Below are 14,179 nucleotides of genomic sequence, written 5' to 3' on the forward strand. Positions count from 1 at the left end.
AGATCTCTCTGCAGAGCCTCTCTACCCTCCAGCAGATCAACACTGCCACCCAGCTTGGTGTCGTCTGCGAACTGACTGAGGGTGCACTCGATCCCCTCGTCCAGATCATTGATAAAGATGTTAAAGAGAATTGGCCCCAGTACTGAGCCCTGTGGGACACCACTCGTGACTGGACACCAGCTGGATTTAGCTCCATTCACCACCACTCTCTGGGTCCGTCCCTCCAGCCAGTTTTTAACCCAGCAGAGGGTATTCCCATCCAAGCCATGGGCAGCCAGTTTCTCCAGGAGGATACTGTGGGAGACTGTATCAAAGGCTTTGCTGAAGTCCAGATAAACAACATCCACAGCCTTTCCTTCATCCAAGCAATTCCTGGGAAATGAAGCATTCATGTGCTCCAGGATGCTGCGTGGCAGATCTGGGGTCACCTACAGACATGCTTTTATACACAGAACCCCTAAGAAAACTGTCAATTTGACAGAGAAGACCATCAATGCCATCCAGTCCTTCCATCCATCTCTGTCATCCCCAAGACTAAGGGATCAGTATTTGGTTGCCACAACCAAGAGGCAAAGGTCACCTTGAGAAGTGGTGAGGCGTTTCAGTGTGCTGACAGACTCCCCTCCCCGCGCTTGGAAGGGCTTAATGTAAGCAGTAAGAAAAGCAAATCACAAGTCACCTCTGCTGCTCTTCTCCAGAGAGCTTCCGAATCACAGGGGTACTATCACCTGGTGAAAGTGCTGTCAGAAAGGAAAGAAGCATCCAACGAAGCACAACTTCAAAAAAATATCTGCATGTGTGGAGGAAGAGATACCTGGCCATGAGAAGTGATCTGATCACGGGTGAGAACATCCACTCAGAGGACACTGCAATCCCACTCATTAAAACCCAAGCAGCCTGCAAGTTCCTATGGACGCCAACCAAGAGCAGGATGAAAAGCCCCACAGATGCCTTCGTCATTTCCTCTGACAATCACAGAATCCCAGAATGCTATGGGGTTGGAAGGGACCTCTGGAGATCATCTAGTCCAGGCCCCTCCCAAAGCAGGTCCACCCAGAGCAGGTCCCACAGGAACGTGTCCAGGTGGGGTTTGAATGTCTCCAGAGAAGGAGACTCCACCACCTCTCTGCCAGGGCTCTGACACCCTCACAGAAAAGAACTTCCTCCTCAGGTTTAGATGAAACTGCTTATGTTCCAGTTTGTGCCCATTTCCTCTTGTCCTGTCACTGGGCACCACTGAAAAAAGACTGGCCCCATCCTCCTGACACCCACCCTTTCAGTATTTATAGGTGTTGATCAGTTCCCCCCTCAGCCTTCTCTTCTCCAGACTAAAAGGACCCAAGTCCCTCAGCCTTTCCTCGTAAGAGAGATGTTGTAGGCCCCACATCATTTTTGTTGTCCTTTGCTGTCCCCTCTCCAGCAGTTCCCTGTCCTTCTTGAACTGGGAGCCCAGAACTGGACACAGCACTCCAGATGGGGCCAATCCCCAAAAAAGTAAAACAACAGAGGGGCTAGAATTCTTTCCAAGACACCCGTACCCTTTCTGCCTAACCCAGCTGTGCCTAGTGCATTATTTAGTGCCGAGCGAGAAAAAAAGTAATGCCTAATAAAGTGTTAAAGGACTTTGTGAAGTTTCACCAACCTTTCCACAGCTCGTCAGCTTCCCAGCTGGCTGGCAGGAGAGACAACTGATCTCCCAGCTTCCAGATTACAGGCGGCGGAGCTCTTAGGGTAACTGTCTCTCTCTGTTTGCATCCAGCTCCCTCCGAGCAGCTTGAAGTGCGAGAAAGCACTTGATCAAAATCCAGCTCACATTGTAGGCAGGGAGAGAAGAACCGCACAAAGCAGCGTTCCACAGACAATAACAATTGAATTTGGTGGAGGGATTTGACAGGTTACAGGTTGATGACACCGCTGCAGTCTCGGTGGAAAGAACAGAGTTTGATGCAATTAGCAAGAGGGAACCAGAAAAACAGTAGAATAAAAATGGAAATACATGTATAAAAGATGAGCAACTGCGGGACCGGACAGAAGCAGAAAAATCCTGTGTTGAGCTCAGAAAAGGAACAAGATGAAACAGGAGTGCAACAGCGGGAAATGCAACTCTGAAGTTCCTTCCACTATTCAAAACTGAAGACCCAGATTTCAAATTTAAAAAATTTGCTTTCTCGGTAGAGAGTGGCCCCATTTGCTGGGGGGACAGAAGGAAGGACGGCGTGGGGGCATCCCAGGGAGGGGCAGCAGACAGCAAACTTCTGAGCACCGTGCTGTGGTTCACTTTGGCCCGTGCTGAGCAGACACCAGCCAGGGCTCTGCTCGAAAGCACGGCAGAAAACATGGGAAGAGGCAGCGCGTCCGGATTAGACACACTGCCAATGTGTGTGCCTTTACTAAAGGACAGAAAGGCACGTATCTCGTGTGGCCACACTGGCCACTTCCCTCAGCCTGGGGGTCAACAAACCCCACCGTGGGCCTGTGCTGGCGAGGGAGAAACCCTCCAGGTCAGAGGTGGTGGGGATGGGCTCATGGAGGCAGCAGGTTCCCCGGCCTCGCCTCGGGTAATACACACGTGAAAACTGCAAGTCACAGTCCACACACAGGATCTGCCTTCAGAGAAACCCACAGGAGGCAAAAACCCAGACTGGCAGCGTGAGACTAAGGAAAACTCATCTTTCTGACAGGTTTCTGCCCAAATCTGCAGGCACATGTGAAATGAGGAGCTGTAGCGACCAGGCGATGAGGATGGCCACCATTTAAGCCTTTCAGAGGAGTAATTGAAATCCCTCTCCCACAGCACGCTGTGAATGCTGACGAGCTCCCCACTTCCAGGAGCCCCTGGCTGCACGTGCCCAACATGGAACTGCTACAGAAATAAAGCGGAACAAGACACCCCAGCAACGGAGAAGGTGCTTCGGAACTAAACCGGCAACGACATTTATAACAACTGCAAGTATATACATATTCTGCTTCTTCAGGGGAGGTGGGGATCTGCCAGTCTGAATGCTAAGCAGGGACACCACACGCCTTCCATACATAATGGCACCAAAATGGAACGTAAGTATATACCGCAGCTCTGTGAAATTTAAGGGCTTTTGCTAGACTTTTATGTTACACAAAGATTTACATTTGGAAAAGCCATTCTGCTATAGCTGGCAGAAATTTCAAGACAAATGGATCCTGTATTTTTTCATTCAACGATAATACGGAGCAGAGGATAATGCTCTTTTAAATTCAGAGCACTTTATAAAAATTAATTACTACTTAGTTCACCCTTCTGAGGTGGGAAGGTATTACACCTGCATATACATGAGGACGCCGAAGCACAAGTGGATTAAATACCTCGTCCAAGCCCCCAGAGGCAGGCTCACAGATCGTCCTAATTGCTGAAATATGTGTGCGCACACGCACCTGTGTGTGTTTAAAGGGGTTTATCCTCTCCAGAGCCTCTCCCAGCACAGGGGATTTTGCACTGAAGCCAGCCCGCTTGGTCAGTGTTTTCTCACCGTACCTGTCCCATACACACCTAAGAAAAGATACCAACCCAAAAAAAAGGGAAGAGAATTCTTTTTTTTTTTTTGTGGGAGGTACAGACAGGGATAAAAGCTGGGTTTTCAAACAGAAAGCCCATTGTTGAAAAGCCATGTAGTGTTCCACTGATGATCCTTAATCGGATTGGCACTGAGCTGCGTTTCCCCAGCCCACACTGGGGCACAGCAGAGCTGGGACACCACGTGCCAGCAAACGGTATAAAATCTGTCCCTTGCCAAGCTACAGAGAGAGAAAGGCCTTCTGAGGCAGTGACAGAGACACACCACAACCTGCAGCGTGACTGGCAGCCCTCTCCACCTGCTCCAGTGAACGGAAAGCACTTTACCCACCGCTCCCAGCTGGTTCAGCGATGGCCTCCTGGCCCTGTGCTGGGTCACTGGGTCCCCACCTCTCCCTCTGAACACCAGCACCAGGACACACAGTCATGGGAACAAACTGGTATTTTTGAGATTCTGCACGGCTTCTGTCGGTGGTGTTTGAGGGATGCTATAATTAGTCAGCAGCACGTTACCTGGACGCAGGGTCTGCCACTGATGCGTGGGGTAAAACACTTCCAGGTCTTCAGGATCGGCATCATCTTCCGCTATCGGCTCCTTCCCGCTGTCATCTTTTGTGTCGCTCTCTTCTATTTTTGTGAGGGCAAACTCCTTTTGGATAGAAGAGATTCAGCTCATTAGCAATTGCATCTGGGTAATTTAGTGCCGGCTGAGAATACAAAATTTTTTCCCTCGCCAGCAGATTTTTTTTTTTTTTTTTTTTTTTTTTTTTTTTTAGAGGCAAAATGATCATATTACAGAGAAGGAAATAAAGATGTTAGAGATGGTTCCATTTTGCTGAAATTAAAAGGCTTCTGGCTAAGTTTACAAAGAGGAACGTTCCCTCATGAAAGAGATGCTTGTGCCAAACCCTCCACCACTGTTTGGCTTCAAACTCTGTTTTATCATTTATGCTCTGTTTTCTGGTGCTGCTCTTCCTTTGTAGTGTCAGCTCATCCTCTTTCATGAGCTGACTATAAGGCTCAGAGATCTTGTTAGGAACATAAAATTCTGTATAAATTGTCAGCGATAAAACATTATTTGTTTATTTAACCGTGGAAGTCCTATAATATAACGAGTCCAGCAGTAACACACTTGAGCAATTTTTAAAGACCATTACCCTCTCTCAGTTGTAATGGCTGGATCTTTCTTTCAGTGCCGGCTGAGAATACAAAATTTTTTCCCCCGCCAGCAAATTTTTTTTTTTTTTTTTGACATCCGAGATTCTTTCCACATGGTTAAATTTAGATTTAAAGTATATTAAAGGTTAAACATGCATAACTAGCATGACATTTGTGCTGAACAAAGCAATGCAGCTTATTTTCTTTTCCAGTGCAGGCTGCAGGTTTAAAACAAGCTTTCTCTGAGCCTCACCTATATCGGCCTCGGAGCCAGGAGCCCTGACTATTATTAGGGTTGTGTAACGTCGTAAGACCCTGTTTTCCCTTGCCTAAAAATATGTCAAACTTTTAACTTTTTCAGCTGAAATTTTCCACACGAGTGGAACGCCTCAAGCCTTGTTGCGTGGTTTGGGTTTTTTTTTTGTTTGTTTTTTTTTTTCTTTTCCTTAAATGCACTTATTTGAGGCTTGGAGAAGATTTCATCTAAAATAGTTGAGCTATTTCCAAAATAGGACACAGGGAAAACACACCGAGCTGCCCACGCAATAGAGAACGTGAACATCCTTTTCTTCACCCGTTCCTGGTGTCCTCCAAGTCTTTTAAAACAATGAGGCAGTGATTCAATCGCCACCTACACCGCAAGCGCAGCACACGAACGGCAGAGGTGTGGTGGATGAGCCAGCACGAGCGGTAAGACGTTACGCAAAGGGGGGGAAAAAATGAGGATGAAAAGCAGGGGAAAAAAAAAAAAAACCAAAACCCTTGCTGCAAGGGAAACCTCACTGTTCACTGGGAAGTCTCCCAAGGGAACTGGTGGGAGTCGTGTAAAACTGCAACGGAGAAAATTATGGAGAGCGTGTAGTAACGACCTCGTACTATCTCACGCCGGGCTATTAACTGGTGGGGAAGCAGGTTTTTGCTGTTCTGGTTTTCCCAGGAACAAATAAGCTGGTCCAGGCAGCTCAGCCTCTGCTGCAGGGAGCATTATCAGCTGCTGGGATCTCCAAGAACGCCACCGCCGAATGATTTCAAATAACCAGCCTACGGGGAAAGCTTATTCCTAATTGTTGGCAATTAGAGTAAGAGTTACAGCTCACTTCCTGAAGTGTTTTGATATTAATCCTTAGAACGTTTTCACAGGGTAAAAAAAAACCAATTCAATGAAGAGGTTAACTGGAAATTTTAGGCCACGTTCTGCCTTCACTTCTTCCACTTCTTGGAAGAAACGCATGCGATATTTTCTGGCAGAATCTGGGTGCTTTGCATATAAATATCCATTATCCAGCCTAGGAGAGTGCTTCTGAGCAAGAGAAATGTCAGCCTGAGCAAAACACGTACAATTAGCAACGACAGCGGTAACACACGAAGAGGGTTGACAAACCTATAGAATGTTTTTATTTCATCTGTCAGAAGGGATTGGAATTTCGTGAAGGCGTGGGAAAATAGACCTTAACTCCTCCTTGCACTTAGTGCATCAGAGGCTTGAAATTGTTAAAATTATGACAAATGGTTAAAGCTCAATAACGCTTAGAAACAGAAAAAGCCAGGTTCTGCAGATGAAAATCAATGTTAACATTTGCCGAGCCAAGACTCAACAGGACTAAAATAAATGAGTCAGAGCAGTTATTATTTAGCTTATTTATGCTGTTATATTATTATCCAAGAGGGACTTAACAATACAGGCTATTGTAAATTTACCACCGGGCCTCCGAGTCTTGTATCTGTTGAAACACATAATGGAGATAGCTGATGTTTACTGGCTCTGCTTAAGAGAAGCACCATGGTCTAAACATTCAGTGAGGATAAAAGGATGTGACTCGGTTCATTTAAATGTTACTGCCACTGCTTGGCCCACAACTGCTTTGCAATAGCCCATTTTCATTACTATTTCCAGCAAAAAAGGGCAACACCACACAAGAGATACTTCATTTACGTAGGGATTAGGTGGACTCCTTTTTGGTTTGTCTTTTGTAATTAAAAAAGTAGAAAGAAAGATGTTTTCCAAAGAACAATGGAAATTTCCTCAAAGGCAAAAAGCCTCCTTGCTTTGTCAGTCTGAAATCCGCTGCAATGAGCTGAAAAGCCTCAGCAGGGAGGGTCTGGGACAACCTGCACTCTGTCTGCAGTACAGGAGGGATATGGCCACCATGAGCCCAGGACAAGGTGAGGGGAGAATCAACCACCCCTTGCATGAATCCTGCCCAAAACCCCATGTCAGACCCCCTGACAACTAATTAAAGACCCACCACTCCATTGCTACAGAGTGTGTCTCACATGAGCCCCTCAAGGAAGCTTTCCAGATCTGCTAACACAGGGAGTTCTGGCACCTGGGGCTCAGGGCAGAGTCCAAACCTGGGGTAGCTTCACACAAAGGGGCAGAGTCAACCCAGCTCAACTGCAGCTCCAGAATAACACTGCAAGAAGCAAAATCCATGCCCATGGGATGCAAGGACCTGAGAGGGTGCTCTTCTAAGCCTGACTCATTGGCGGTGACTCAGAGGCACAGCTAGGAAGCTAATCGAGGACATTCTTCCCCTCCTCTTGCCACTAGACCACATAATTAGCTTTGCCTCTTGCCATGGGGGGAACGTGTGACAGCTCCCACCAGAAAAAGTGACACCTAGCAAACAAAAGAGCTGCCCAAGCTGCACTGTTCCCATTGCAAACCCTCCAGGTCAAGCATATTCTGGATTTCCTGGGGCGAGGCAAACAGTCTTCAGAAAAAAGCCCTTCTGAAATGTTGGTATTGAAGACCCGCTGTTGAGAAGAGGTGATTGACCAACCATGCTATGTTCTACTTGGCCCTACAGAGGGATGAAGTAGGGCTGTCATCCCACCAAAGGCTGTGGTGGCTGGACAGCCCTCTGCAAGTGTGACTCTTGGCCAGAGCCCTCGACACTTACAGGAACTCTGTCGCTCAGGCTTGACCAGAAAAACACCGCAGAGACCACCAAGACCAGCAGGTTGACTTTGGGAGCGGTGGAGAGGAGACCAGTCCAGTGAGACATCGCCACCAGCCTGAAAAGCAAAGGAAAACAAAACCAACAACGTTTTAGTCCATGTTTTCACAGGTTTTAGCATCCTTTAAGCGACGTTCTGCGGCTTAAGTGACACCAGAGAACTCAGAACACCTCGAGGTGTTACCACACAGGTCTCGGAGGGGGCAGCCAATCGCAAGGGGTGTCAATTTTAAACTGCTAATGGAGTTTACGACAGGTAACGACACAGTAACTTATGTTGACCCCGCAGGGGCTTATGTATCTCCCGGAAAACATGAAGAGACCTGTTAAGTCTTGTTTAAAATCACTGCATCAGTGCCACAGACGACAATGACAGGGAAAGCTAAAAATCAGTGCAATCCTGCGAAGGCCTTTTCTGGGTGTGCCTCATTTTAAGCACAGAAGTAGCTGCATTAATTCAAATTAACCAAAACTACCAGCTGTCAAAGGATGGGGAGTTTATCTAAATCCATATGTAGGCTTTGCTTGAGGAAAACAAGGTGAACAAGGTGAATTTGGGGGTTCCTGCAGCAGTGCAAGGCCTTCCCTTGCCGCTCAGAGCACCGGCTCCTTCAGCCCTGCCTGCCCTCGCAGCAGACCATGAAGTAGTCCCGTGGCAAACAGTCGCCCACAGACCAGAATGAACCAGAGAGGGGGGGAAAAAGAAGTGTCCTGCTCTTGTGGCTGCCAGTCCCCTTGGTACGAGGTCGTATCCCCACCGCCGAGTGTGCAACCACACTCACACACACGCGTGGTCCCACCACTTGGCAGCACGAGGCTTTAAATCCACCTACAGCTCGCTGCTGGGGTAGGGAACAGCACAGCCTGCCAGCACACAGGCTGGAGAAGTATTTCCTTTGATTGGCTCTAAATTTACACGCTGCTAAATTAAACTAAATGAGGTCTTTTGAAAGAAGATGGGACTGATTAGTTCCGTTCAAACACTCCTTCATTACTCATCCCTCCATCAAGTCTGCTCCTACTCCTATCCAGGTTTTAAAGAATTTCCTCCCATACATGAAGTCCTAAATATCTTTCTTTCTGTCTTTGTTGTCCGTCAGGATGGCACATCAGATCACAGGTTTTTTTCTTTCCTTGAAGCAACCATCTTCTATTCCACAAAGCAGAAAATACGGTCACAGGCTCCTGTCACCAAAGGACCTCTGCCCCCAAAAGACTTCATGGACATGGAGGGAGAGGAGTCCTCTCCTTCCACCCCTTTACTGCTATCTTGTCTCCCCACCCCGTTATGTTTCCTCTTCCTTCTTGGCTTTTGCTTTAGCCAAAACCAGAATCACAGAATCACAGAATCACAGAATTGTGGTGGTTGGAAGGGACCTCAGAGATCATCGAGTCCAAGAGATCCAGAAGAGGCAAAACACCACATCACGCTGGTCAGTGATGGATGTGGACATCTAGGGAAGAGCAGCTGAGCAGAAAGCACAAACAGTAATAACATCTCATGCACTTCAGCTTCCAAAAACTCCTGACCCAGGTTCTTCCTGAACAGCAGCCTCTCTCTTTGAGCCCAAATCCAGACCAACTGGATTCTTGGTTTTGCCATTAATTGCTTTTGGAACAGACCTGGACTTCTGACACCCACAGCATCCCTCAACAGCAAGTTCCCCTGCTTAATTCACACCGTGCACGGAAGTATCACCTTGCACGTCTGACCCAGTGCTAGATATCCTCTTTTCTAGAGGGTCAGAGAACCACCTCAAGGACCCACAAACCTAAACTACAACCAGAGCACAAGAAAAGTTCTCTATTTTCAGAAGACAGCCAAAATTCTCAATTTTCTCTACTGTGAGGGTGGTGAGACACTGGAAGAGATTGCCCAGGGAAGTTGTGGATGCCCCATCCCTAGAAGTGTTCAAGGCCAGGCTGGATGGGGCTTGGAGCAACCTGATCTAGTTGGCGCAGGGGGCTGAAACTTGATGATCTTTAAAGTCCCTTCCAACTCTAACCATTCTATGATTCTATGAAAGACCTGTGACCAAAGCCTCCATCTCTCAACTTGGGACATGGCCCAGGGCAACCAGGCTACAACCAACACCCAGGTTCCCGACCTGGAAAGCCCAGAGCAGAATTCAGGGGGCTCAAACTCCATCTGCTCCCAGAAGATCTCCATGCCCTTCTGGTCGATGGCACCATCAGGACCTCAATCTCAGACTGACCACGACACACGGTTCCCCCTTCAACTCATCTCAGAACAAACTGCTGCTTATTACATAGGAAACAGGGGGTTTGGTGGGGTTTTTTTTCAGTTATAAAACAAGCGGCAAAACTGAGATAATGAAAAATAGATGTGTCCCTAAAACTTTACCTGCAAGCCAGGAAATAAAAAGAGAAAAAGAAGAAAAAGAAATTCAACAAAGCAGCGGCTGAAAGAAAACGCGCACTCCCATAAAAATAGAGCTCACGTGTACCGAGAAGGCTGGTAGCAAATGACAGTACAGCCTCTTTCAAGCCTACAACCTCCTGCCTGCCTGGAAGATGACATCTGCACAACAATTAGCAGTTTGCTTAGGTCCCAGGTAGGCAGGAGGAGCTAACATGTGAAACACGGGGGTTTGAAGCTCCTGGAGAGAAGCCTGCGCAGGCTGACATCTCGTTTGAAGACAGACACACGCAGAGGGTGTGAGAGGCCTTCCAAAATGAATCTCAGGTGGAAACAACACATTTTTAGAAACGACCCCGGCAGGTTGCAAAGCAGAAAGGGTGGTAACCGTGGCCCCACCTGCATAGGGAGCATGTGCTCTGATTTCAGGACATCATTTTGGGATCCAGCAGCGCCCTGCACAGCTGCAGCATCAGCACCAGAACCGCTACAGGAGGACCACTAATTCCCCTTGTGCAGAGCAGGGTGGGTTATTTTTTTCCAATAATCCTCTTTCATCAAAGAAAATCAGGTAGTAGGGAAAGAGCAAAGAGTCAGAGCCAAAGAAGCCTCCGTTCCTGGTAGCTGTCCTCTCCTCTTCTGTTCTTGACTTTACAATGCTGGGAGGTTCTGCTCCGTGGCTCCAGAAAACCCTGTCTGCACCGGTGGCCGCAGAAACAATAGCGGTGCCATTATGTTCTCTATTAGCAGGGCCATTTTTCCTGATTTTACCAGCTGCGCATCAGTAAGTGCTGCACAGCCCTGTGAGCGCAGCTGCCGTAGTCACAGGTGACAGTTCAAAGCCAGTCAGTAAGAGGAACATATTTCATTAATGCCTTCGGCTGCTGGGAACGCACCGCTCTTTCATGTCCTAACTCAAAGCCCACACTGCGTACGCCGTGCCACTCCAACAGATCCAGCTCCAACCTCCTCTGAATTCTGATCCGCAGCTCCAGGAGAGCAACATGGACATCCCAGGGATCTCCCCAGCCCCCTCGCCAGGCCCTGGTTTTACGGTCAACTGGAAGCAGTAAATTAATCCTTGCCCTCAACCAGAGATTGAGGGAGCAATATGGGAATTATATGGGAATATGGGGTGGACCTGCTGGAAGACACTTCTGAGGAGAAGGATCTGGGGGTCCTGGTGGACAGCAAACTTTCCATGAGCCAGCAATGTGTCCTTGTGGCCAAGAGGCCAATGGGATCCTGGGCTGCACAGGGAAGAGTGTGGCCAGGAGGTCAAGGGAAGTCATTCTCTCCCTCTGCTCTGCACTGGGGAGGCCACAACTGGAATCTTGTGTCCAGTTCTGGGCTCCCCAGTTCAAGAGAGACAGGGAACTGCTGGAGAGAGTCCAGTGAAGGGCAACAAAGGTGATTAAGGGATTAGAGCATCTCCCTGATGAGGAAAGGCTGAGAGAGCTGGGGCTCTTTAGCCTGGAGAAGAGAAGGCTGAGGGGAGACCTTATCAATGCTTATGAGTATCTAAAGGGTGGGCTGAAGGAGGGTGGAGCTGGACTCTTTCCAGTGGTTCCCAGTGACAGGATGAGGGGCAACGGGCACAAGTTGGAACATGGGAAGTTCCATTCAAATATGAGGAAAAACTTATTTGAGGTGAGGGTGGCAGAGCCCTGGCACAGGCTGCCCAGGGAGGGCGTGGAGTCCCCTTCTCTGGAGATCTTCAAGCCCCGCCTGGATGCTCCTGAGTGATGTGCTCTGGGCAACCCTGCTTTCGCAGGGGATTGGATTAGATGATCTCTAGAGGTCCCTTCCAACTCTGACAATTCCATGATCCCGTGATAGTTCTTGCAAAATTTTCTGCAAATCGACTAGTTCAGGCCAGGTATCTGTCCAGCCACCCTTTGTCAAGATGGCTGGTGGTAACTGAAGCACCAACAGCACATCATGTGTCTACGAGCACAAACGATTTACAGAGCTCCCCTCACTGAGCGTAGAACAGCGCTGGAGAACGATCAAACGATGAAAGACATCGAGGAACACAGCCTCAGCACCCTTCAGCTGAACCCGTGACACCACGAGCCCCAAGCACTTAGAACCTCTCAGGCTGAAGCCGAAGTTTGACGGGCAATAACAGTTAAGAAAACTGTTTTAAAGACAGACGTGTAAATTGGGATGTCTGATTGAAGAGCTGCACTCAGGACACAGGCTACAATCAGTGTCAAGATCCCCATTCAAACACAATGTCATTTTAACGATGCTGGCCGAGACCAGCACGACGTGCCAAGGGATGGGAGGTGCAACAGGGAAAGAGAAGAAAATTTAGCTGACCTGACCCGAAATTTTCCTCCTGTGAAGAGCAGAGCAGTGTCAGTCAGACGCCTTGGGAATGTCCTGTGGCTGGCAGTCCCGACAATGATGAAGACTGCGCAGCTACAGCGACAGGAGAAAGAGGAGCTTTAATCTGAAATTCAGCTTGTGTGTAAGAGAGGAAACATCTGGTGGACAAACAGAGGATTACTAGGAGGCCACAGGACACTCTACCCTTTTCCATTAATTACAGTTGGGTCTGCGTACCCCTCTGCTCCCAAATAGATGAGTAGGACCAGCCTGCAAATGCCACCGTCCTCTCTTCTTCCCAGAGGCACAGAAACACAAAGGCTCCCGTTATGTACAAACCAAACCACAAGAAGCCAGGAAATACTCATGTTTTGGTGGACACAAGCCCAGATGACCGCATGTCTGCTTAAAAGGTCTCAGTCCTTAGGACCTGCCTCAGCTCTCCCTGCTCTGCCAGTACAGGGACATCAAACCACGGCTTCTGGCATGAATTTCTTGGACTTCCTCTGGAAATTGGAGCCATGAGAAGACAATTTGCCCATATTAAAAACCCAACAGCTCTTATAAGAGAGCACACATGTTGTGTTTACCTGGAGATGGTTACCTGCAGCACGTTTTAATGTGGAGGATCCAGCAGGAAGGTGTGAGCTGACAGCAACATGCTGAAAGAACCACAATGAGCTACCAAAACCTTGCACAACGCAAGCATTCTTGCACTGCCTTCCCTAAGAACAGGACTTGTCTCTGGCACCACTTTTCCCACCTTAAAAGCCATCTTCATCTACTTTTCATGCTTTTTCTTCCCTGGGATAAGGCCTAGCAATTATTTGCACCTGCCCTGGGTGCAGTGTCCAGGTGAGCTGCTGTGGCTCTAGCACCGCTGATCAAGGGGTATCTGGAAGCACCGGGGACCTCCTGCTCCACGTGTCTGAGCTCCCTCCTGTCACCGATGGGTCCTGATCAGTGACATTTGTGAAAGGATTGAATTTTCCTCTTCATTAAGCCAATATTAAAACTACAAAGATGCTGGAAGAGACCTGAATACACTTGACTGATCAAAGAACTAGATCTGAATAAAAATTAATAATAAAACCAGAATAAAATAATAATAATAATGAACCTGTCACCTTACGCAAAGCAGAAGAGTCCTGGATAGCAAATTCAAACCTAACGAGGAGCTTCCTTCAGGGACCTGCACGATGCTCCTGATGGAGCCCCAATTTGTTTGTCCTCAATTCTCCCAGGATTTTATGGAGGAGAAGCTCACCATGAGCCGGCAGTGCGCGCTGGCAGCCCAGAGAGCCAACCCTGTCCTGGGCTGCATCAGGAGAAGTGTGGCCAGCAGGTCAGGGAGGTGATTCTGCCCCTCTGCTCTGCACTCGTGAGACCCCACCTGGAGTAGTGTGTCCAGCTTTGGAGTCCTCAACACAGAAAGGACATGGACTGGCTGGTCTGAGGGCCACAAAGATGATCAGAGGGATGGAGCACCTCTGCTATGAAGACAGGCTGAGGGAGCTGGGATTGTTCAGCCTGGAGAAGAGAAGGCTCCGGGGAGACCTTATAGCGGCCTTTCATTACCTGAAGGGTGCCTATAGAAGAGCTGGAGAAGGACTCTTTGCCAGGAGGTGTAGTGATAGGACAAGGGGAAATGGTTTTAAATTGGAAGAAAAAAAGATTCAGATTAGATCTCGGGAAGAAATTTTTTACTCTGAGGGTGGTGAGACACTGGAACAGGTTGCCCAGAGAAGCTGTGGCTGCCCCATCCCTGGAAGGGTTCAAGGCCAGGCTGGATGGGGCTTG

General features: G+C 48.3%; 1 protein-coding gene across 1 annotated transcript in view; it reads right to left on the reverse strand.

Moving 5' to 3' along the window:
- LOC106896058 (nucleotide exchange factor SIL1-like) overlaps positions 1 to 7,727 on the reverse strand; it is a 53,609-nt gene extending 45,882 nt beyond the window's left edge. Inside the window, exons 1-2 of the mRNA XM_014955779.1 lie at positions 7,609 to 7,727; positions 4,061 to 4,196 (exon numbers count right to left, since the gene is read on the reverse strand). Of these exons, the coding sequence (XP_014811265.1) occupies positions 4,061 to 4,196; positions 7,609 to 7,713 (241 nt within the window). The 5' untranslated portion in view covers positions 7,714 to 7,727. The remainder of the gene's footprint in view (positions 1 to 4,060; positions 4,197 to 7,608) is intronic.
- Positions 7,728 to 14,179: the final 6,452 nt, after the last annotated feature.

The sequence above is a fragment of the Calidris pugnax genome, unplaced genomic scaffold, assembly GCF_001431845.1.
Source record: "Calidris pugnax isolate Ruff unplaced genomic scaffold, ASM143184v1 scaffold228, whole genome shotgun sequence".
Classification (NCBI taxonomy): domain Eukaryota; kingdom Metazoa; phylum Chordata; class Aves; order Charadriiformes; family Scolopacidae; genus Calidris; species Calidris pugnax.